At 40.8% G+C, this 24,947-nt stretch overlaps 2 protein-coding genes across 5 annotated transcripts in view; one reads left to right on the top strand and one right to left on the bottom strand.

Moving 5' to 3' along the window:
- The first annotated feature begins 11,851 nt into the window (after positions 1-11,851).
- LOC308402369 (EF-hand and coiled-coil domain-containing protein 1) lies at positions 11,852-24,617 on the top strand. 2 transcript variants are annotated; one of them, XM_080891164.1, is made up of 9 exons: positions 11,855-13,083; positions 14,570-15,011; positions 15,115-15,249; positions 15,627-15,697; positions 15,993-16,134; positions 16,989-17,076; positions 17,517-17,630; positions 18,077-18,146; positions 18,251-24,617. In XM_080891164.1, the coding sequence occupies exons 1-9, from the start codon at positions 12,477-12,479 to the stop codon at positions 18,265-18,267; spliced, it is 1,686 nt and encodes a 561-aa protein (XP_080747290.1). In that variant the 5' UTR covers positions 11,855-12,476; the 3' UTR covers positions 18,268-24,617. The 2 variants fall into 2 exon arrangements, with proteins under 2 accessions (XP_080747289.1, XP_080747290.1); XM_080891163.1 differs by having other exon boundaries at positions 11,852-13,083; positions 18,077-24,617.
- Positions 24,527-24,947, bottom strand: part of slc41a1 (solute carrier family 41 member 1) — a 25,714-nt gene continuing 25,293 nt past the window's right edge. For all 3 annotated transcript variants that reach the window (XM_080891165.1, XM_080891166.1, XM_080891167.1), the window contains exon 11: positions 24,527-24,810. In XM_080891165.1, the coding sequence (XP_080747291.1) occupies positions 24,625-24,810 (186 nt within the window). In that variant the 3' untranslated portion in view covers positions 24,527-24,624. The remainder of the gene's footprint in view (positions 24,811-24,947) is intronic.

The following is a 24,947-nucleotide window of genomic DNA, read 5'->3' as shown; positions in this document are numbered from 1 at the left end:
CCTTCTGCACTTGGTCTCTTCCTGTGACCTCGGATTAACCAAGAAACTATAAAGCAGGAAGTAAAACTACATTTCCTCCTTTTGTTTCTGGAAGACAGGTAGGTAAGGTAAGTTTAAACAAATTAACAGTTGAAATAAAGAACATGTTAACTTAACAAACTTGTAGGAATTGATTTAAACCAAGATGTTATATTATACAATCTGTAAAAGTGCAAAACATAAACAAACCCGGGATAGTAGATGTTTGCCTATTGCAGATTACATGTGAAATATGGTTAAATCAAATCAAGAATGTTAACTAAGAATATGGATAAGTAGTGTTCTCACCCACTTTGTCACTTTGAAACAGCTCGTCACTTCTTATGTCTGTTTATATTTCTATTATCGGTTTTAAATCGCTCCTATCTCTCTGTAAAACACTGTGAATTTACTTGTCTGAGTTGTACTGTACAGTTTGACTGAATAAATGCACAAACGTCCCACCAAAATGAAGAGAGCACAAAGCCTCCACTCTGACACTGCCATTTCTCAGCCACATGGTGGCAGTATAGTGATAAATATAAGCAGGGGAAACCGTAACCAAAGAACGAAAACTTTGATCTCCTGGGTACACTGCTGCTTCTGAAGAGTTTCCAAAGCCCTTCATAAGGAGTGCAGATCCACTTCAGACCAAAGATCCTCTTACTTGATGCATTATAGGTCTCAGTCTCCTTCTGTTACAAGCCTCGCTGTCAGGTAACATTGATCTTACGGTGAGACTTCTAATCTAAACAACTGGCTTAGCCATTCCTGTGTGCTTAGAGCAAAATAAAAAGAACTAAAAAAAGCTTCCCCAGTGAAGACCGCCACTTGTAATTTTGGAATTACAGAATTTCATCATTCTTTTTCTAGTATGTAGTTAGTATGTCAAGTCTTTAGTATTCAGTATACCCCAGACTTACTGTATGCAGGTCTCATTAACATCCATATGCATCCAGTTTCATAAAGTGCCAACAAAAGCCACAGCACAGTGAGCTAAACAGCCAAGATTAAATTTGCCCAGACTTGTTACATGTATAGCTGAAGTTTTTTTTTTAACCAGAAAGTAGAAACAAGTCCACAGGAAGTTTGGGGATTCTCATTTGTATTATTTGCTGTTTCGAGGCAGAATATGGACCAACACAAAACATTTTTTAAAGCTTTTATTTACTTCACTAACCTTAAAGGGATTCATCAAGTTTCTTTGTGTGTCTGAGACAAAGATGCAAATGTATGTTCTGTTTATTTTATGTTGATATTTACTATGTAAAACTGTCCTGCCTACAGAACTATTTAATGTGCGTTTTCCCCTTATAATAATGGATTGCATTTATATAGCACTTTTTGAGACCCTCAAAGTGCTTTACAATTCCACTATTCACTCACTGTTGTAGCCACAGCTGCCCTGGGTCAGACTGACAGAAGTGAGGCTGCCATATCGCGTCATCAGCCCCTCTGACCAACACCAGTAGGCAGTAGGTGAAGTGTCTTGCCCAAGGACACAATGACTGAGATTGTCCGAGCTGGGGCTCGAACCAGCAACCTTCCGATTACAAGATGAACTGCCAACTCTTGAGCCACGATCTACTAGTGTCTGCTATTGTTTTTATCCAGCTCTTTAGTGTCAAAGGTTCCTTAATAAAGATGCTGTTATGGGTTGTTTGAGATGTTTAAAGTTAACGTTACATCATAGAAGTATTAGGTATTAACAGATATAGTGCAGCGATGGGGACCTTAACAGAGAGTCTCTCTCTATTTGTAATCCAGCAGCAACCTCTGAATGAAGCTAATACTGAAGTGCCAATGCAGTGCACTTCCTCTTTGCCACAATCCCATCAAATGGACCGAATCCAACGTGTATGAAACTTTTAATCCTTTTTGCGCCTACTTTGTGTTTCTGCCTGATAGAAACACCATTCAAACTCCCCAGTAACTGACTCAGTTGTTGTTGTTTTTGCTGTGGTCTATGTGCTGGTCATAACAAAACTGAATTTTATAAATCATTGTGGAAACTTTTATCATTTCAACCAGTCTCATAAAGCTTTCAGTACTTTAAACATTTTACAGTAAGAAACTGTAAACTGGATGATTCTATTCAAGCATTCAAGGAAGCTTTATTGTCATTCGCATCACGTTTACATGAGGTGGAACAAAATATGTACACACGGTCCGCGAGCGAAAAGAACCAGAATAAAAAACTAAAACACCAAACAAAAATAACCAGAAACACAGAATAACAAGTAATAAAATAATACAAATAAACCTGAGTACCAGTATGGAGTGTAGATATAGAAATGCAAGTATAAATACTTTAGCAGCAAAAGGGCATGATGACCAGCACTGATAAAGTGACGTGTCAGTAAGTGTCAGTAGTGATTAAGGTGCTACAACAACAGTTCATGCCCATTATGCATTGAGAAGTCTCACAGCTTCTGGGATGAAGCTGTTTCTCAGCTGGGGTGAGATATTGGGGTGACTGGTGATTAAATAGGAACACATCTGACTGTAGTATACTATAAATCTTTTATTTTGTGGAGTACAGCCTTTTTTGCACAGTCAAACACTAGTTTGAAGAAGGATTATGGTGATCAGTTTGATGGCTGGTTCTGATGAAAACTGTGAAGTGAATGGGGTGGACGAGGATTACACTGAAGTGACAGCTAACAGCCACACAGGAAACAACACTTCTATTATTTGGTTTGCTCACAGTGGTAATTTTGATTTTGACAAGATTAAATTCTCAAGTTAAGGACTGACCTAGCTGACATCTCTGTCAAAAGCACTTTCTTAAATTTCATACACCTAAATAATGGTGAGTAAACCTGACTTAATTGGGAACGTCAGATCAAGCAAGAATGTGCAATCGAAAAGGAACGCATGTAAAAATGTGTTAACACCCACAATTATGAGCAAACTTTATGTTTACAAATGACTAAGCCTTGGAGTTGTACAAGACAGTGGGATGATTTGCAGTCACACCCAGACACTGTCCTTTCAGTGGGAATGTAGAAGCTCAGAGCAGCAGCTCTACCTGTAGCCACATGCCTTATCTGCTCCCTCTAAACTTCTCATCACGGGCACTTAGGAATGTGGTTGGTAAATTGTGTGCCTGAGTGTGTATGTGTGTGTTCTATATCTGCCATGACCTTGCACACAGGTGGGACAGCTTAAAGGTATAGACCGCCACTCCTTTGATATCTCAAGAATGGGCAAATGTTTGCACACTGCTGTTTACAAAGTAACACAGAGACACAAGATAAATCCCATCACCGCTGAGAGAGCAATCTCCAGGCCTGCTTCTTGTCGAACCCAATTTCTCATGTTGAGGCTCTTGTTGACATTGTCCTCATCTATCACGGACTGCATGGTCGCAATGAAAGGGGGCTGTTTGGGAAGAGGGGCTAGTCCACATGAGGGGTGTTTTAAAGCTAATCCACATCCTTCTACAATCAACTTCATAACCTTTGTTCACACCCACAAAGGAAGTGGATTGGCTTCAAAACTGACCGTCTTTGAATGGAGGAAAAATGCCAGCACTTTATGATCTGTAACAAATTATGTGCAAAGTCGTTCAAGGATGTCCGACCATCTGGACAGTTTGACAGTTACTGGACTGAAAAAAAAAGGATTTTTTTTTGTATCTCTCGATGTTCACTATAAATGTTTATATGAACAGTGACACTTTGGTGAGTATTGTGCCCATTTAACCTGTTAAAATAGCTGGTTTGCTTAAGGTTTAAAAACACTGTACACATATAAACACAACCGACTGCATTTAAACATGAATTTTATTAATAACTATTAATAACTGTTGACTATATTCTACAAATGATGCTTGCTAGCTCAAAGGCAGAAAAATGACAACAATTCCAGGACACGTTACAACATTTAAAGTTGCTACGTGTTAGGTGTAACACATTCCAGCATAACATGTTACTGTAATCACATTCCGTTTTTAGTGATGCAGTAATGTAACAGCATACTTGACTAAATTCAGTAATTACATTACAGTTACAATAATGTCATTACTTGCATTACAAATGGTCTTCAGTTATTTGTATGCTGGGTGGAGAAGAAAGAGGGACAAAAACATCAAACACATGCTTTTTTCCTTCCTGTTCCACTTGTGCTGCAACCAGCTGATTTCACTTTGTGTGATGTTGGAGAAAAGGTGGTGTGGTCTGCAGCTTTTGAGGACACAAAATTTATTGTAATTACACAAAAGCACAAGTGCACGATGATAAACTGCAGACTGCTGCCAGGACAGAAAGAACTGCACTATCCCGCTAACACAACTTTAGCTCTTTGCAAGCATCTGCACAGACAGTATGCTAACACAAAGCTAGCCAAGAACCCAGAGTGACATTAAAATCAAATGGACACCAACCCTAGCCTGATCTTCAGCAGAGTCAGTGATGAGTAGTCAGGATTGCATCCTCCACTTGTACCTGTTGATGTTTCCACAGCAGAGTCACTGTAGTGATCTCTTTGGTCTCTTTGGGCTGCTTTTTAAGTTTGTTTTCACGTGCAAACACTAAGAAAGATCATGTGTGTCCTCATTAGGATGGGGATTTGTGTTAGTGTGTGTGGCAGCCTCAGGTTTTTATTGTTAACTGGTAATTATGTGAAAATGTGTTTCAGGCCTTTTATGGAGTAATGCAAAAGTAATGAATAGTGTAACAAATTACTTTTCTTAGTAATTTTCTCTTTCTTGTATTTGTTGCTGTATAGATAGTATAGAGTATGTTCCATGTGCTTTAATACAAAACCAGCTAGCTTAAATAAGATAGGAAGCTCACATGTTTGTCTCTGTGAAAGACACTTCTTGCATTATTCCCACCTATTTATTTTAGTAAAAATCTGAAACTATTTTAAAACTTAGTTAAAAAAAACAACTTTTGTTGTCAGAGCTGTACAGCTGTTTGAATCAGTTCTTTGTGCGTCTCTTGTATTGATACACTGTAAACTTTTCGCCCGTTCTTTCTTTAGCCATTTTGTCCTTTTCTGTCTATACTTTTACCCATTTTGCTCATTCCTCCCTTTTTATCTCTCTGCTCTCTAAAAGTCATGTCAGCTGCCTCATATAAAGTCTCCTTGACTCTCTAGAGTTGATTATTTTGTCAGATTTAGGTCAACAATTGTCCCACTCTGCATCCTTTAGATGGCCACACCTGAGCACACACAGTCGAGATCATCAAAGCGTTCTGAGCTGACAAAAGCTCATTTGTTCTGTCATAAATTAAAGTTACCTGTTATGTCTCACACAATATGGCTGTTCAAGTGCACATGTACAAAGATTCAAATCCAGTGTAGTCATCAGTGATAGAAGATCCTTGATCATATACAAGCAGTCAGACTGCATAGGCCGTATTTTTTTAATAGCATTTGGCTATCAAATTAACACCCACAGAGACATCGTGTGACTTTGCATACTGCATAGAAACGTAAAAACTGTGCTGACAAATCAAGCAGCTCATTTGTCAAAGTGAGCTGAGTGAGTTCTGATCCTTCAGCTCGACTCAACATTTGGTCGTTTTCCATTACGGTCAGTGTTGGGAAGGTTACTTTTAAAATGTATTCCATTACAGAATACATGCCCCAAAATGTATTCTGTAACGTATTCCGTTACGTTACTCAATGACAGTAACGTATTCTGAATACTTTGGATTACTTAATATATTATCATGCTTTTTACGACTACGTGAATGTACTATTGCTGTGTGATTTATTACTATTACTGAAGGTCCGCGACTCCGAACTGTAGTAAAGGGACCTCTGACTAATACGGCGGGGTCCCTGTCAGCTCGTAGCCGAAAAATAGCTTTACTTTGTTGTGTGGGTCAACTTTTCTTGCGAGAGACAGAGACAGAGAGAGGCGTTGAAAGACTGCTCCAACGGAACTTATTGTTTTCGGAGGAAAACACGAACACGGTGTACAGTTGAGTCTTAATAGCTTACTTACAACTGGGCTCGTCAGGCACTCTTCTTGGCTGCAGTGGTTATTATTATATTTACATGCTTCCAGCTCCCGTTTTTCCTCGATGACAACTCGTACCTTTCCACTCCCCTTTTTTCTCCCTCCTCGCGCTCACAGACCCATAACGTGTATGGCAGTCCATTCTCCCTGCAGCACGGACTACACTGCCCATGATGCTACATTCTTTAGAGCAGGGCTGCCCAATCCCAGTCCTCGAGAGCTACTATCCTGCAGCTTTTAGATGCATCCCTACTCCAACACAGCTGAATCAAATGAATGGCTTGTTATCAGGCCTTTGCCAAACACGATGGCATGCTGAAGAGGTAATCAAACCATTTGATTCAGCTGTGTTGGAGTAGGGATGCATCTAAAAGCTGCAGGACGGTAGCTCTCGAGGACCGGGATTGGGCACCCCTGCTTTAGAGCTATGCTTGTAGCATTCTGCCTGTTAGCTTAGCACAACAACAACAACAACAACGAAAAGGCGCTCTCTCACCCAGGAAACACACAGTCGCAGAGAGAGAGAGAGCGTCGCCCTGTAACCATGGCAACCGTAACGCTGCCGCCTGGAACAACAGAACGTAGCTGTCAAACAAAACCCAAACAGTCCTGACCCGCGACAAAGTGAAACAGGGAAGTACCGCCGTGTAATCCATTTATTTCAACAAAGTAACTGTATTCTGAATACCACCCTTTTAAACGGTAACTGTAACGGAATACAGTTACTCATGTTTTGTATTTTAAATATGTAACGGCGGTACATGTATTCCGTTACTCCCCAACACTGATTACAGTTGAGTATCACCTCAGTGTGCAGGGGCTTGTTATAGCAAAGTCTGTGACATCGTATGCATGTGACACAAACACAACACAACACAACAATGGAGGACGACGAGGCGACGGTACACCTGCTGCTCGGTCTTGGTTTGGCAGATTTGGGTGGCAGTTTTGAATTTTCTGGAGTCATTCTCACGACTCATCGACTGACATCTCTATTTGGTCAACTTGTGTCATGTAGTCAGCTGACATCACATTTTTGGATTGACTCAGCTCCTTTGGAACCCTGGATGAGTATGTACTAAAAAGTACTCCAGGTAATACCACCTAGTGAAAACTGCAAAAAGCTGAGCTGAGAAGGTACTAGTGGAAAAGAGGCAGATGTTATACGCCTGCGAAGCTAAGTCGTGGACATGAAGTGAATAAGAGTGCGGTGTTTTGTTGGGTAAATTCAGGTCCTTGGTTTTACACCTTAACATTGCCGGAGACCAAACACCCACCTTCCAGGAAAAATGTTGCAGAATGGTTAAATTCTAATGAAGAACTCAAAATGGTTACATAATCCATTTGAGCATCCACATGACAACCCTGATTCAGGATCGAAACTCAGCTTCATGATGTCAGAACAGAGGGGAATGCCAACACATGCATCTGTCAGGTTGCTATTCTTTTATTATAAAAATGCCTGACAATGGAATCAGGAAGTTCAAACAAAAGGAAAGCTAAATCACAGATTCTTTTCAAAGGTTTTTTTTGTTGTTGTATTTTTCACTTACAAACTGCGAAAGGGATTTTCCCTTTAGTGTAGAGGTTTTGCTACAGGAGGTTAGGGTTTAGTCAGTTTTACAGCTGAAGTCTTTACTTGCTTTGCCACATTATCTATTTCCTTTATCCAGCATCTGAACCTGCACTTTTTACAGCCACAGGTGACACTGTGGTAACATTGTGCGACCCACATTTTAGTCCCTGACATGTGTCACAGTCCTGAAACACAGAAGCTGTGCATCATCAGTGAAAAAGTGAGTGGACAAACAATAGCTCCCCCCGCATTCAGAGACCTCAGCACAACTGCAGGGTAAACCAGTTCGAGTCCCTCAGTGAATCTGGCATAAAATATCTGTCAGTGTCACTACTTTAAAAAAAGGTGGTGAGTGTGTGTGTGTGTGTGTGTGTGTGTGTGTGTGTGTGTGTGTGTGTGTGTGTGTGTGTGTGAGTGTTAGGAGTCTGTGGTTCTATTTGGCTTTTAGTTGACCCTTGGAAGAACATATGGGAGTGCAACGCTAAGCCTTAACCCAACTGCAATCAATACTGATAGTGCCTCACTCCTCCTCTCCAAGGTGAACAACAGGACACTTGGGTTTGCATGCATGAGCGCACGAACACACGCACGCACGCACGCACGCACACACACACACACACGCACACACACACACACACACACGATTTTAGATCTCCACCTCCCCTTTATTTATAGCCTCTTGTTGTTTCTTTCCATCCTTTCATTTTCAGATCAGGTCCTTTCACCCCGAGCAGGCAGCAGCTGGAGGACTGTCTGTCAGAGGGGGGCAGGATGACAGCAGGACTCAAGGGGGGGTCCTGCTGTCTCATATTAACTACTAATTACCCCACACAAACACACACATGCGGCATTTAGCTCTATCAAAACACCTATTATGCAATTTATTTAAGCTCCTTCTCATATTTTTTTTTGAAGCATCTTTGATGGAGAAACACGAGATTTAATTAAACAAAAACAATGCGTGAGTTTCTCACACAACACAACTTGAGTTGTCTCTGTGAAAATCCTCATGACAAGTTGTCTGTTTTTTTCTCGTTGGATGCGTGGCCACAGGTTTGAGCTGACAGCTAACAATTAAATGTAATACTAGCACCAAAGGACACTTTCACACTCTGTGTGTGGGCTTTTTGTTTGTAGCATAGTGCAATATGAGCTCACTTTAACATATACTTTTCATGAGAGAAGAGCATTCATGCATTTACATTTAAATAGTGTTTACTCAGGGTTAAGGCCCACCCTTAAAACCCCCCTTTTATGGTCCCCTTTAAGCTGATTATTAAACACACATAAAAAGTCATTTCTGCATATAGTGTTCTTTTTTCCTTTCAGTTGAACTAAGTAGTGTAACTAGTGTAACTAGTGTAGCTAATAACCAGAATGGGTTATTAGCAACCAGGTTACTAATAACCAATTCATTTATTTCTATTCCATAAATAAAATCGGTGCTGTTTAACGTTTGCCTCAGTTTGTTACCATCATGCATCACACGTGCATCACTGTGCAAAATGAATTATAATGTGTTTCAAGTTTCAAGATCCACAAAGTTTGTTTAAGTCACTGAAAACTTTAAAAACTTCCATCAACGAGGTTTTTTGGCCCACAGATCTGGCACTTGGCGGATATTCTTTTCTTTTTTATACCATTTGCAGCAAGCCCTAGAAAAGCACGTGTGGATAAAATGCCAGCCTGGCATCAACAACCACTTCATGTTTAAAGTCCCTTTCTTACCCATCCTTAACTTAATTCCAGCAAGTTATCTTGACTATATCTACATCACTAAATGCAGTGAGCTGCCATGTGATTAGCTGACATTTGTCTTAATGAGCACTTGAAGACATGTTCCTAATAAAGTATCCTCTAAATCTGTGACACCTGATTTGAATGCAACATTGTCTAGTTTCTGAAAATCTGCTTATTTAGAGTTATTATAACCGTAGACAGTTAGGTAATCAGAAAACAACAACTTTAGTTGTATTATTATTTATTGTTTATAGCTTTTGATTAAATGTATGACAAACTGTTACTATTTAGCAACAGCAATAAAATACATTATTTACAGTTTAATACATTTAACTCTGTGATGGAGGTCTGCCAGCCAACAAAGAGATTATAGCTGCCGGTCTGCTAAACCAGCTAAGGGCCTTTAGCTTGTTGTGAAGATTTCATAAACTTGACATTTTAGGTTTATAGATATAAAACTAGTGAAAAATAAGAAGATGAAGTTGGTTTTTTTTTGTTGGTTTTTTTTAAATTATTATTATTCTTTGACTCAATAGGTATCTTGCTCCAGTACTAACTTTAGTGACTAGTTTTTCTTTATCTGAAGCTGTGCTGTTAGTTAGTATCTACAGCAAAGCTTTGCATCTATAGTTCAGGCTTGGAGTTCAAATTTGGGGTTTACCTAACGAGATATGGTATATAGTACCTTTACTGACTTTGCTTTTTCCACTGTAAAAGTACATGTGTGGTGTGTAAAAGTAATGTGCATTAAACTTGACATTCTTCTTTCAGCTGCTTTAGGGGTCACCACAGCAGATTAACCCTCTTCATGTTGTCCTTCAGTCGTCTTACCCTTCAGTTTCTGCCTGGCAGTTCCATGTTCAGCATCCTTTGTCTAATATCACTATCCGTCATCTGTACGTGCCCAAACCATCTCAGCCTTGTTTCTCCAACATTGTCTCCCAAATAAAAGTAATATGTGCCTGTTTCCATATCAGTAGTGCATGCCCCAACCTTGACTGCCTTGGAAGGAAAAACAATGTTTCTGAGACACAATCAAAGGACTTAAATTGGCTTCTATTATCCTGCATGCCTCCACATGTTTGTGCCTGTGGCCTCAGGGGATAATTGTCTTTTATATTTTCTGGACGCTTTTTATTTTTGCCTTTAAATAGCACTGACTGAAACAGAACACCTTTCCAGGGTAAAAGCCTCCGATGAGTCACTGCCGAGCACTGTCAGTCAAGCATTTTCAGATTACAGCTGGAAACCAAAACAGACTAAACAATATCTGGGATTTTCTTGTGTGAGCTTTTATAAGTTCTATTAACACACCAACTAGCCCGTACGTTAGTGTGTGATTTGCAAATGAGAAAAAGTACTGGTCTTTATCTTAAATGGTCTAGGCGTGATGATTCATTTAGAAATATCCTTCTTTAAGTATCCGAGTATTCTTTGTTCCTGTTATGCATAAAAGGTATTTGCGTTCACGAGTCTCAATCCTCTCCTGCAATGTCAACAAAACTCATTTCTGTTGACTTTCACTTTAACAGTATACTTATTTACTGTCTTGTTGAGAGTTAGAGAATAGATTAAAATCACTGTTATGTCTGAAAGCCAAAGGTAGAGATGAGGTGATAGCCAAAATGCAGGATGCATTTGCATTGCTTTGCTAAGCGGCTGAAAAAGGTTTCAGTTAAAAGCGGCTCATAATGTTCTCGTTTGGTCACATTGCCAGATTGTGTGTGAAACATGAAATGCACTCTAGTACAGCCCAACCTTTAGTGGTAAACCATGAGCAAAAATATCTGTTATAAAAGTACCACAACTTGGCATTATGAGTTTCCTAATGACAGATGCTATGGCAGGCCTGTTATGTTAGATTGCATAATGGCAAATGTGTCTCTACACCAGTGACTCCTGAATATCTATGTAAGGATTAAATGTACTGAGAACATGACAACAGCTTCCATCCTGAATGGATCATATTGTAGTTTGAAGAGGTAAAAGGGGAAGGGCTTCTGTTGAGTCAATAAAATGTTCACAAACACAAAGTCGGCTCCATCAGAAGTCTTTTAACACAGCTTTATCTGTGTCTGTGTCGAGCAGCAAAGAGTACTGAGTACAACGTATGTTGAAATAATGTCTGTCTGACTGTGCTTGCATGGAAACGCACTGCTTTTGTCTTTGCTTTAATTGCTGCGTTTGTGTAAACAAAGGGCAACATTTATTGGGAAAAGCCTTCGGAGCCAAACAGGACATCTTTAGATGAGTCTTTGTGAGTAACTAACCAAACACAGAACTCAGTGACCACAGCTGAGAAGCTTTTTTGCTTTTCTGACTGATAAACTTCCTAAATGTCAAACGCATTAATGTTGGTTTACAAATTGTTTTGGCACTAGTTCTGAAGAACTGATTTCTTTTCTGTGTGCCATGTAAGTGCAGCAGAGGAGTGTGATTAATGTGGAATCTGCGCTTTGTGGTGCAGTCATGCCCAGGTAAGTAAACTCAAGAAGCCCTCTTTGTTTTGGCTGTCAGGTGGGTGATAAGTGGTGAGGTCAGGGTGTGGGAAGGTATTTCCGGTTGACGTTGCTCAGCTTCCCAGAAACAAATTCACATTTGACTTCTAAAGGAAGGTATGTTTGTGAGATCAGTGGACAGAAGATCCAAAAGGAGTCAGGTTACTCGTCTTTAACAGGCAGCCCAGTGAGACCGATGCAGAAGAGAAACCCGCCATGACTCATTCTGGACGCGTTGTTGTCACAAAATACCCTGCAGATCACAATTTAACTGAAAAACGTGCAACAGATTCATATATGGAAATCTTTTGCTCTTTGTTGAGATTTCTTCTACCTGACATTTGATCCACTTTCATAACAGGCATGAAACACCCGGAATGCTTCGCAGTAAGCGGTTAAAAACACGTATTAACGCACTCACACGCACGCTCATGCGGTCACTGTATGCACACAGAAGGGTGGAGCCCTCCCTTAGTACTTTTTTCCCCTTACCGGCGGGGATCAGATCTTGACTTGATGCGTCGCTGTGAGGAATGTAAAGTGAGGGTTTTCAGGGAAATGCGCAGGGGCACACCAACCCGTAAATCGTCTTAGCCTCACACGTTTTTAGATCTCATCCAGTGCTAATTTCTCCAGTCTGCTTCCGTTTGATAATATCTTTTAATTTATGTGCACTTCACCGGCCATGCAGCGCGTACAGCCCTCACCGCGTGCAGCGCGTAAAAGCGAGTGGCTCCGGAGCGCCCTGGCACATCACCACTGCTCCGATCCTGGAGTGGAGAACGAAATCGTTGTTTTGGCCACTGGAATAGACCAATATCTGCAAGAAGTCTTCCACCACCTGGCCTTCCCCAGCCGGGACGATACTGTGTCGGCGAAAGATTTCACTGCGCTCTGTGCCGTTCTGGGACTGAACAGAGCTGAGGTAGGAAAGAAAACTGCGACCGTAAAGGAAACAGCGGGAGCTGGAGAACGAGAAGAGGAAGATGAAGAGTTTAGAGATATATGCTCTGGGCTTCCCAGCCAGCTCTCTTTCAAAGAATTTCACTCACGGCTCTGTGGGTATTTCCGTGTGCGCAGTGCGCGTAGAGGTACCGGGGAGTGTGCCTTGCGTCTGCCCGTTAGCGAGGATACAGAGCTGGTAGAGAAACAGATCCGGCTTCGGTGGCCACGAGTTAGGCGGAGAAAGTGTGTCAGTTTTGATCTGACAAAGGACCAGAATGGATCAGTCAACACATCTGTGAAAGATCGGACCTCAGAGCACCGTGAACCAGGTACTGGAGAAGGAGGTCTGTCTTATATGTGCATTTTAATAGCTCGATGATGGAAGCCAGAACATTTCAAATCCCTGTTTAGAATGTGCTCTGCTGTCTCACCTTTATTAAATTGTGCAGGATGACCTTATAATTATATACAACCAAACACTATAATATCACTACTTCATATACCAATTGTTAGTGCAGCATAATCCCAGGCTAATACAAAATGTATTATTACACTATCAAAGACTCTTATTTAGACTTGACATCTAGAAGAGCCCGGTAACAGCTGTCATGGCGGCGGGCAAACTGGGCTTTTGGGCACAAGCGTTTTAAAATTGTTATCTTTTTATATGTTTTACTAAAGAAAGTTTAATTTGCAGCTTCATTCAGGGTTTCCTCCACTGATCTTAATTGTCACCTTGCACACAAAAACTCTGTAACATTATTACAATGTTCATATTATAAATCAGGCTTTAGTTAGCGTAGGAGACATGGTTTATGTTCTGTAATCTGTTCTTAATCTGAGGTACTGGCTCCACAAGACAGAAGATGTCATCACTGTTGTAGATAAGAAGAAAGCATTTATCCATTGGGATGTTTTTTTCATTCTTCTCTTTATGTTTTTGATAAAGTTTTGGAACATTCAGCTTCTTTGTGTCTCAAACTGTTATAAAAATGAAATTATGAGAGAAGTTTAGATTAGATTAGATGAAACTTTATTAATCCCTCGGGTGGGTTTCTCCGGGAAATTCAGTAGTAGTTTAGTAGAACTGTCATCCACTTATCGGCATATAAAACATGACAAGCAGCTCAAACTAGATGCTGAGTATCTAAAAGGATGAAGAGAATCTGTCTTAATAGTTATCATGTTTATATCTTCATTTAAAATCTTCTACATATTTAGCGTTTTTGCCAGACAGGTATAGTGGAGTAAAAAGTAAAATCACTGAAATCTAATGAAAAGAAATATGCAGCAGAATAAATGGTAAATGGCCTGTATTTATATAGCGCTTTTCTAGTCCCTAAGGACCCCAAAGCGCTTTACATATCCAGTCATCCACCCATTCACACACTGGTGATGGCAGCTACATTGTAGCCACAGCCACCCTGGGGCGCACTGACAGAGGCGAGGCTGCCGGACACTGGCACCACTGGGCCCTCTGACCACCACCAGTAGGCAACGGGTGAAGTGTCTTGCCCAAGGACACAACAACCGAGACTGTCCAAGCCGGGGCTCAAACCGGCAACCTTCCGATTGCAAGGCGAACTCCCAACTCTTGAGCCACGATCGCCCAAAATGAAATAAAATAAATAAAATAATAAAATAAAATAAAATGAAATAAAATGAAAATAAAATGAAATAAAATGAAATAAAATGAAAATACACGCATTTCACTTTTAAAGTTCACCTATAAAGGTTATTAATGTAAAACTATGGATATATTATTATGCACATGATCTGGTTTCACTTCACTTGTTCCTCTTTCTTCTTCTCCAGATGAGGTGGCAGCTCTAAGGGAGCTGGTGGAGGACCTCCGCTCAGCGCTGCAGGGGAGCGATGCCCGCTGCCTGGCCCTGGAGGTGGCGCTCCGACAGGAGAGGAGCAGCACCCTCCCTTCTGCATCCTGCTACAACCCTACGGTTTCAAAGCCTAAGACTTCCATCACATTTATCCAGGGAAAACTAGTTCCAACTCAAAGAATTAAAGGACAGTTAAGCAGTGCTGCAGGAGACTCAGCAAGGAGAGTGGCAAGGAAACGAGATATCAGAGACCCACTTCTAAGGGAGCTGAAGCTGATCCGCTTCTCACGTGATGGGCAGCTGGAGGAGGCCATCAGATTCAATAAGCATCTGGAGGAGGAGCTGCAGTGGGCGTACCAGGAGGTGCGCAAGTTGCAGGGGGTGGAGGCTGCACTGAGGAAGGAGAACACTCAGATCAGGTTGGAGTTACTATTCATCAGTGGAAGGTTTTTAAAAGCTTGCTGGATGATATTTGAGTGGATGTAGGAGACTAGTGAGATGATCTTTGGTGATCTCCATCAGGAAGCGGGCAGAGGAGGCCAGGGAGGCTCTGAGCTCGGGGCTGCAGCAGGTTCGGCTGATCCAGGAGCAGGCCCGGTCTGTGCCCCAACTCCAGTCCAGGATCACCCAGCTTGAGACTGAGCTGCACAGATACAGGTACCATGTGTGGTCATGAGCAGGTGAAGGAATTCAGTACATGGGTGTGTTTGTGCATCTATTTACACATCATTTGCTTGTGTACTCTGCTGATTTGAAACTTGATGCCACAGGGTGCCCAGGTTAAGCTGCACACAAGTTTGTGTCTAGGAGACCTTACGCAACCCCTAGAAAATAACATTTAATAAGCAACTTAACTTAGTTATGCAAAACCTGAGCATAGCAATAAAATGGACAGTTCTGATTATTATGGTACATGCATCACTTAGTTATTGCTATGCTATTAAATTTGAAATGTAATTGGTAAAAACAAAACAAAAAAACATTTACCTTAAAAAGGCATTTAAGGTATGGCCTCTGCCTTTTACCACCCTCAGAACCAGCTGCACGTGTGTCCTCAGCCCTGGAAGTCAACAGAACCACCCCGAAGACACTTGCAGCAAAACAGGTGAGTAACTGAAAAAACACAGATCAGTGAGAGTGTTAGTGTGGTCTTATTGAGGCTCCACTTAAACAGGCCTAGAGACTGCTCAGTAACTCTATGGACATCACTGGTCGCTATGGAAAAGTATGTATTCTGTAATTGTGGGAGGTTGTTTGCTGTCGCTATGTGAAACCGGTCACAAAGAAACCAAAACCTTATTCCTTTAACAGTTGCCACAGAAGAGAAATCGTCAGTATTCTGCAGTCTTGGGCCCTAAGCTGTCTTTGATGACTGAACTATGCAGTTGCTCTGTCTGCAGATGCTGAGTGTCTACAGAGGGCAGTGGAGGGAAGAGCTGCATCTGATGAAGAGGAGGAGGACAGTAGGATGAGAGAGGAAGAACAGCGCTGCCTGATGGAGGTGAAGAGGCACATTGGACGAATGCACGGCTGTAGCAAAGGGTTAGCTAACATCTTGTGTTCATACTTGGCATTTTCTCTAATGTTAATCTGACAAATTGATAGCAAAAACAAAATACAGCTGGCTTTCTCACATCTGTTCTACTGTTGAAGAATTCAAAAAACAGTTTTCACGACACAAAAATGATTGGTTTATGTTTAGGGTTAGGCAACCGAAGTCACCAAAGATGTGTACTTTTTACTTTGCACCAATAAGCTCAAACACATATCTTAACATTCACTCTCTACACAGACAACACTAATGGTAAATGGACTGGTTCACACTAGCACTTTTTCCTATGCAAGTGCTTTTTATCAAACATTCACACACATTCATGCTCTGATGGATGCATCGGAGAGCAGCTTGGGGGTAGTAACTTGCCAAAAGATAGTTAACATGCAGACTGGAGCAGATAGGGATTGAACCACAAACATTCCCATAAGTAGGTGAGCTGCTCCTCCACAGCCTGTTTCTTTGGCTGGATTAAACTTTGGATATCTCAGTGTGGTGTGCATTGGGTCCTTAAAAAACTGAGAAAACTGGAGAAGTAGAGGGCAAACGAAGAGGTGGGAAGCCTACAAACCTAGAGCAGATGAACAGTCTCTGAACATATTCTTGAGGAATAGGAAAAAATCCATCCATGTATGCATCTGGTCCTTCAGCTCATCCATCTGCTTTTTGCTGAAGCATCTCCAGTGGTCTAAGTGGTAGGGTGGGTTTCAAGAAGCCTTTCTTAAGGAAGAGAAAGAGGGAGAAAAGGCTGAAGTATGCCAGGTTACACAAGAACTGGACTGAAAATTATTGTAAACAACTTTTATTAAATGATGAATCAAAATTGAAAATTTGAAATTTTCAGTTTCAGCAGCACTTCTAAAGACAACAGGGGGCACTTCTGTCAGAAAGGACCAAACCAAGAGCGGCCGCAGGGAGGCTTTAAACAAGCGGTGAGGAAAAGATGCTCTTGCTTTTTGTCAGTTTGACATATAAAGTGTCAGAAATGTATTAACAAAAGATTGTCTTTTCCACCGTTTTTTCTTATAAATCATAATTTTTGACATTTGCGTTTCTAGATTTTTTGTTGTTGTTGCTATAAATACACTTTAATGTTGGAGAATATCTTCTTATCAATATAAGTCTTGAATGTCCTGACACATCCTTTTCAGCTGGCTCATACTCATCTAGCTCCTTGAGCCTGGATGTCTCTTCCTCTTAAAAGGGACTTTTTAATTCTCACTGTCGCCAAGTGCTGCTCATAGAGGATCCTCTGACTTTGAGGTCTTTAGCTTATTAAAAAATGCACCTGGAAGCACTGAGCTTTTTTTGTTTTTAAACCCACCCAGTTTGAACAGGATTGTAATGGGCGCATGCATTTCGTGTTCACTAGAGTCCTGAGGAAGAGGAGGAGAGGACACAAGAGGAAAATGCGAAAACACGTCTGTCTTTGTTGGAGGGCAAACTCACTGATTCGCTTGCGTTGCTGCTGCAGCTACGTAACAAGGTATTCGTGCATTGTTACACCTCATCAGTGACATCTAGTGGTTCCTCCATTTCATTTTCTGTTGCTTACATTTTATATGTGTATTTGTGATGCGTTAAAAAGCCTCTGCTGACAGAGGTGCTGCTCATAAAAATGTATATAATAGTTTATATATAAATATTATATTCACTGTGTAATTAAGTTCATTTGAAGTAGGATTTTGGACCTCATATATAACATTACTACGCTTCCACCCCAACAAAACGAGCCTGTCATTAACTCGTGTTTATTCTGTTTAAAATTACACACAAAAAAATCAGGAATCTGTGATTACTTAACATTTAAGTGATTCAGACCAGGGTGTAATCAATGTGCCAGTATACTGTGCTAAGCACTGGTATGACATCATGCTGTTTTGGCTTAGCAGTAGTCTTACAATGAGTGAAAACGTTTGTTTTTTCTTCTAGAACATGTCCAGCAGGGGGCTGGGGAAGATGGTGATGGATACTTTGGATGTGTGCAGCAGGGGTGGAGCTGGTGCGTCTGCTCTGAGCTATCCAGTTTTATCCAAATGCTCTTATTTCTTCATTTTTGTTACTTTTTCAATAGCTTTTATTCCCCTTTCTCCGGGACCGTCCCAGATCCTGCAGGTCGCTGATTCTCTCTCCGTCCACTGATCCACAACTGCTCAAAGATGGAGGAGAAAGGATGACGGAGGAGGAGGAGAGACAGAGAGAAACTCCTGCTTCTACCCTCAGGATATCAAACTAGCAGTGTCAACCCACTGCTCATCTCCTGCTGAGTCAGCTGTAACACATGTGCTGTATTGCATGATTAGCTTGTTTGCACCATGTAATTTTTAAAGTATTTAATAATGAAATAATTTATGTAATTTAGTCTGCTAGTGTTTTATTCCGCATCTGTTTAGGTTGAATGATTATTTGTTTTTACTGGACTTTTCTTCCATTTCTGTGAAGACAGAAATTCCAAGGCCATCTGATCTGAAACACACTCAAGCTGAAAAGAAAAGCACATCCAAGAGACTCTTCAAAGAGACCAGTTCATCCAGCTTTCATTTACTAGTATAGCAAACGTCTACTAGACACGTTTGGTGGAATATATTGTACTTCAGTGATTCTTGTGTAATTATTGTCTCATTAAGTTGTGTTAAAATATATCCAAATACCTTTATTTTTTGAAAAGCTAATGTTTTCCAGGTTTCATTCTAATCAGATAACACTGAAAACCCCCATTAAACTGCACTGCTATCCTTGTGTCTCTTCTAATGTATCCGCTTTGAGTCTAAGCTTTATTTGGATGATTTGAGGATAGTCGGAGAATATCAGGTCATATCTCAGGTTGTGTCAGCACACACGAGGTGTTATTCAAAGAACATCCCTCTATTTGGCAGCCTTCATTCACCGTTTACGTCTGATCAGCCTCCTCATATGTGCTGCTAGGAAGTACCATCATCACGTGATGCCGTGTGTCATTGTTCAGATGTTTTAGGTAGCAGCTGGACAGAAATAATGCTTGAAGTTATGGCTAAAGAGTTTATGCACCAACAGACTTCCAGATGTTTTAAATGCTGCTTGCCAAACTACCAGAGAGCTGTCAGGCAGCCTCTTACCTCAAGGTAAAGCTCAAAGCAATGTAGTGCAGCTGAGATGGCATGTTCTCCGGACACTGCAGAGAACTTCTAAATGTCTGTTAGAGTCATCTTAACTCTCTGTGGTCGCTTCCCTACTTGCTTAGTTACGTTTCAGGCAAAGCGCGAGTACTGTTGGTTTAAACACAATTACTGTTCACAATTATTGATGAACTGTGCTTCCTGGTACGCTGAAAGCTTTAGAAACATTTGAGAGCCTGATCTGATGTGTGATTTGTCACAGTTTTATGGATAGCACCTGCAGACATCATTGGTCTTTATGGCTTAGGTTTTGTAAATTCTTCTTCTTCTATATAAAAGAGCTTCATTCTACACTGTCCAATCAGTCCAGTTCTAATAACAGATCAAGAGTAAATATAGCACCACAATTTACTGCAGCAAAGAGTCTAAATGTTTTTGTTAAGGAGAACTGTGTAACATTATCATTGTAGGCAGTGTAGTTTGGATTAATGTGGAAAAATGTCAGTTTTAGCCGTTTCAAAACAAATGTCTGCAAAAATTGGAGAGATGTAGGAGGTCTGAATACCTCCTGAAGCAAGTATAAAATAAATGCATGTTCCTTGATGGCTAATTAACTGTACTAAATGATATGCTGCAATATTAATAACTGCTAAAAATATAAAGATACACATCAGTGTGTAAAATAAAATTATGCAATTTAAATAGATCTTTGGCCAAGTTTAGCAACCATTATATTGACAATGAATTGGGCAAAAACGCGCACACGCACACACACACACACACACACACACACACACACACACACACACACACACACACACACACACACACACACACACACACAGGGATGGTATGAAATAATATAGTTTATTTATTTCCAGCAATTTACAAAGACCTGCAGGAAGAAAGCCTTCCTCCTGCCTCACAGAGGGAGGCTTTTACAAAAGGAACACACAGAGAACACAAAGACTTCAGACCCAGTAAGACTGTCCATGTGTTTAAAATAATTTTGACATTAAGAGTCAAAAGCTGATATTTAAAGTCAGCGATGGCAGTCTGGGGGTCAGCGTGGTTCCCTGTGAGTTCAGGGGTTCAACAATTCGAAGCACTGAGGTTAACAAGGCAGCAGGTGGGTGGGGGGTTTTAAAGGCTGGATATGTAAGATAGAGGGAAGGATACATCTGGATTCATAAGAAGACAAAGAACCAGAGAACTCTGTGTTTTCTTTAGGTGTGTTGGACTCTTTATTTCTAATCCCAGACTTCCCAGATGCCGTGTAAAGCAACTTGCTGGGGGGTCTACCAGCTTCCGAACTGAACAAGAACTGATCTCCACTGCAGCGTCATATAAAATCATTATTACATTACACATAATCAACATATTGTACAGTTGTTTTTTTGTTTTTCAAAATCAGAGCTAAATAAACAGACACTACTCTGTGGTGAACCTAGTTCCTGATTAGTTATTCTGAATAGAGCTTGGCTCTGATAGGTTAAGGCCATTCTATGTCTCATAAGTATGCTTTCCCTGCGCGAGATAGGGCGCGTGAGCGTGTGTGTGAGGTGTGTAAGGACAGATATTAGGCACTGTGCTAGTCATTAGCCTCACTGCAATTCTATCGCAGAGAGTGCAAAAAAGCTCTACTGGCCTTCAGCAAAGAATAGAACGAAGACATGGTGACCGTGATACTGAGCCAAAATTAAAAATAAACAACCTTATATATAGAATAAATATAGTATGTACAATTTGCTTTGTGTGTTTCTAAAAATAAATAAAGCATTACATGCCCCATTTTTGAAGTATTCACAACTTTCCATTGACGTCGAGGCAGAATGCTGGCACCTGGTCAGTAAGAGAGTGGAGGGTACAGACTGAGTGGAGGGGTGCAACTCTTACAAGTTAAATACTGTAGAAAAGCAGACAAAACCAATGATGTCACTCCAGCTGAGGATGTGAATCCAGAGGACACACACAGGAGATGTACAGTTAGGAGAATCCCTGCAGTGCCCTCTGGAGGCGGTTTTGCAGATTACAGTACAATGTTGCATTTGACCAGCTTGGAGACAGTGTTTACAGTGGTTGTTTGATCAAATTCATGACAAAAAACTATAATGATGAAGCGTTAAGAAGAAAGGAGGCAAAGAATTAAAGGAAAACAAAGAAAAAAAATCACAATTTTAACATAATTGACACTTTAAAAAACATCATGAGATCAAAGATTTTAAACAGATACAATAATCAAGTTTTGCACATTCACACCATGTTCCCTGCACATGCATTCTGCTGGCCCCCTTTGGAAACAGTTAAGTCAAGCATCACATGCAGGTTTCTCCTGGACTGACACCGGCACTCGATACAGTCTGTCAACATGGCTCACCACTTCCCGTTTCATTCTCCTCCTCACCTGCGAGCCCTTGAATACAGAGTTAGCTGATGGCAGATCAGTTGTGTGGATGTGGGGCACACGCTAAAGTTATCTCATTATGTCAATGATGATTAAAATGTGGTTAAATAGTATTCAGTTACTCCTATGAAACACTTTCCTCCCTTATTATCAGACATCATTTCAAAAACAAAAGGGAAAATACACACTTTGGCATAACTGGGGAAAAGTAACAACTAATAATGAATTCTGCCTCGGTGCTCAATCACACCAAGCAGTAGAATGGTAACATTAGTCTGTACTCGAGAAAAAAAAGGTGGAAGAGTTTGGCATTTTGCAAACCAATGCAGTCAAATCAAAAGAAACAGAGCTACTATGTTACAAAGGAGTTAGTCAGTGCAAATATACTGTTTACAAGACCGGAGAAACCTGCAGTCAGCTGAGGCTGAAGAAGTCGCCGTTGATCTGAAAACACTACGTCCAGATCAACAGAATCAACGTTCTGGGATTTGTTAAAAAGCAGTTTCCTATTGGCAATGTGATTTCACACCCAAATCCTATATTTGTAGGAAAGCTACAAGCTATACTTTCATAAAACAGCTATCTGCTTTGTGACTCTGTCCTATATACTAATAACTAATAGTAATAAACATAATTCCTGACAGTAAGTAAACAGGTTCTTGGAAAGGGGTAAAAGTTCCCAGACATGGGGTTAAGGTTAGTGTACATACATGCAGCCTTATGACCTCACATGTCATCCATGGTCTCTTTCCATCATTTCCTGTCACTTATTACTGACATAGGAAGCTTTTTAGAGTCTGAAAGAATCTGAACTTTCTTTCTTTTAAACTAAGCTAACAATTGCTAACTGACAGCTTAGATGGCTTAGTGAACTTTTAGCATCATGACAATAAGTTAATTAATTAACTTATTGTAGTGTTAAACTCTTTTTTTTTTTGTCTTGAATTACTCTTTTTTTTTTTTTTCTCGGGGGGTATTAACCTAACTGTATGCATGTATTTCAATGGAAGGACAAAACCAGGTCTCCTGGTGAAATTTGCCCAAGAACAAGGAGCACAGGAAACTCCACAATGGCCGTATCAGTGTACAAAACCAGTTCTACTGTTACTATTCTATACTACAGAAATCTCCAAACCACATTTTTATTCAGCAATTTATAGTAGCAGAGGGTTATTGCTGGTTAGTGAGCTATGACTCTATCTGGGTCAAGGGTTAGAACTCAAATTTGCTGCACCTGATTATTGCAATTCTGCAGGAGATTTAACTGCTACATGTGGGACTTCATTGTGTAGTCTCACCGGGTTTTCAGGCAGAAGAATTTAGAATTACAAAGAATTTGGAAAATTATGTTGACATTTGCATGAATCTGAATTGACTAAAATTCTTCCCCATATCCTCCTATGACCTGACGCAGTTCCTTGAGCTGTCTCTTAATTCACTACCCTAACGTGGCCTAATTGCTCTGTGGGAACCAAACATTTAGTACGGCCAAATATTCACACAAAATATCTGCCATCATTACCTTTCATCTGGTGCCAGACTGAACACGAGTCAGCATAACCTGGCGGCCTGGCTAAGACAACTTAACACACTTTCAGACTCTGTCCCAACTCTGCAGGCTTGTTCCAGTGCACTACAGCGTGTTGAGCCTCTTGTCACTTACTGAAAGCCTGGCTTGGGATACACAGCAACAACCGTTTTGTTTGTTCAGTAGAAAGTTGGCAGAAGCTTACATACAGGGGCACTGGTGCTGTTCTCACCTGGAACCGCTCAGGGTACAGTTCGACCTTTGCTGATTTCTTGGCACCACAAGTGGAGCTCAAGCTCAGAGGGAGTCGAGTTTTGATACACTCCTGACTGACAGTCACACAGCCATTACACACATATTTATTTTTTCTTAAGTGTATTTGCTTGTTTTTTCTGTGAATAAGGATGTTTTATGAGCACAGTTGGCCAACAATGGAAGCAGTGTAACCTGTGAGGACAGCACGGCTAAATAAACTAATTATGTGATTTCCAACACATCATGTTAAAACTAAGAGACGAGTCCATTGTTATAGTGACTGTCTGAAGTGCTGGACTCCCCTCAGGTCTGGTAGTCCTTATTTTAAATGCCAGAAATGGGCGTGAGCAGCTACGGAAAACAAAGCCTCACGTCTTCATTTTCATACCCTGACTCAAATGAAGCCATCCACCCATGGAAACAATGTTAAAAAGGGATTTAGCTAGTTGGTGGTCCAGTCTCCTATAGTAAAACCCCCTAAAAGAGCTCCCTACTAGGAGGACAGTCCTATAGGTTCTAGTAAATCAGATTTTCCATTAGATCTCATATAATTATCATTCTATATACGTGAAGTAGCACTTGGTGATTATGCATTCTAGGCTTGTTTGGATGTTTTTTCTTTTTGCTGTCTTTTTTCTGTCAAGGTTTCAAGTGTTAAATGTTTTTAAAAACAAGACGGCGAATGTTCCCATTGAAAATAATGAGGACTGGCCGTGCACATAGAACAAATATCCATTCATATATCAGCTATCAAATGCATCTTTTTGAACAATAACAATCATTGTCAATGGTATGATAACAAAAGTGGCAGGACTCATTAAGTAAAATAACGGTGGAGTAATGAATCCATCACTGGTGGGGTTTTGTTGCGTGGTTGAGGTGAAGACATTCCATTTTCTCTAAGGTGGATTTGTGGGCTGCTGCTGAGCAACAGTGTCCTGATATCCTGAAGATGAAATGCTACGTGCACTATATGCACCGTCAGTCAGAGCCTGACAGGAGTTTAGCCCTTTCGTTGTAGATGTCCAGTTTCAGTGTTCAGACAATGCGAGTGATGTTCGTCACTGCTCGAGCGTGCAAGGATACAGTAAGGATTTAAGTTGTTTTTATGTGTGTGTGTGTGTGTGTGTGTGTGTGTGTGTGTGTGTGTGTGTGTGTGTGTGTGTGTGTGTGTGTGTGTGTGTGTGTGTGCATGCATTCAGTTGCCCACGTTAGTGTCTCTGTCCCCGATGAACCAGCGCAAGTGGAAGCACAGGGCTAGGAAGCCAGTCCCCAGCAGGTCACCCAGGGCGGTCAGGTACGGGATGGAAAAGTTGTCAGGGTCCATGCCCCGACCCCACATCCAGTGGACCATCCAGTCTGCCAGGTAGAGGAGGATCATGACCTGAAGAAAGCATAGCCAGATTTAGTGAACAATGATTTTTACATAATATTTGTATGTCATAACCAAGACGCAAGTATCAATATTTCGGAATTCCTCAACGACACCCTTACAATGTTGTAAAATGATGTACAAACATA

This window comes from Rhamphochromis sp. 'chilingali' (assembly GCF_963969265.1).
Source record: "Rhamphochromis sp. 'chilingali' genome assembly, chromosome: 9".
NCBI classification, from domain to species: Eukaryota; Metazoa; Chordata; class Actinopteri; order Cichliformes; family Cichlidae; genus Rhamphochromis; species Rhamphochromis sp. 'chilingali'.
The sequence above is the reverse complement of the archived record's forward strand: the minus strand, read 5'-3'. Positions and strand labels throughout refer to the sequence as shown.

What these genes read in the sequence shown, in the direction of transcription:
- LOC308402369 (XM_080891163.1), top strand. Translation starts at nt 12,477, where the DNA reads ATGTGCACTTCACCGGCCATGCAGCGCGTACAGCCCTCACCGCGTGCA. An exon ending in CTCAGAGCACCGTGAACCAG is followed by an intron (nt 13,084 to 14,569) that starts GTACTGGAGAAG and finishes CTTCTTCTCCAG; the next exon opens with ATGAGGTGGCAGCTCTAAGG. An exon ending in AGGGAGGCTTTAAACAAGCG is followed by an intron (nt 17,077 to 17,516) that starts GTGAGGAAAAGA and finishes CGTGTTCACTAG; the next exon opens with AGTCCTGAGGAAGAGGAGGA.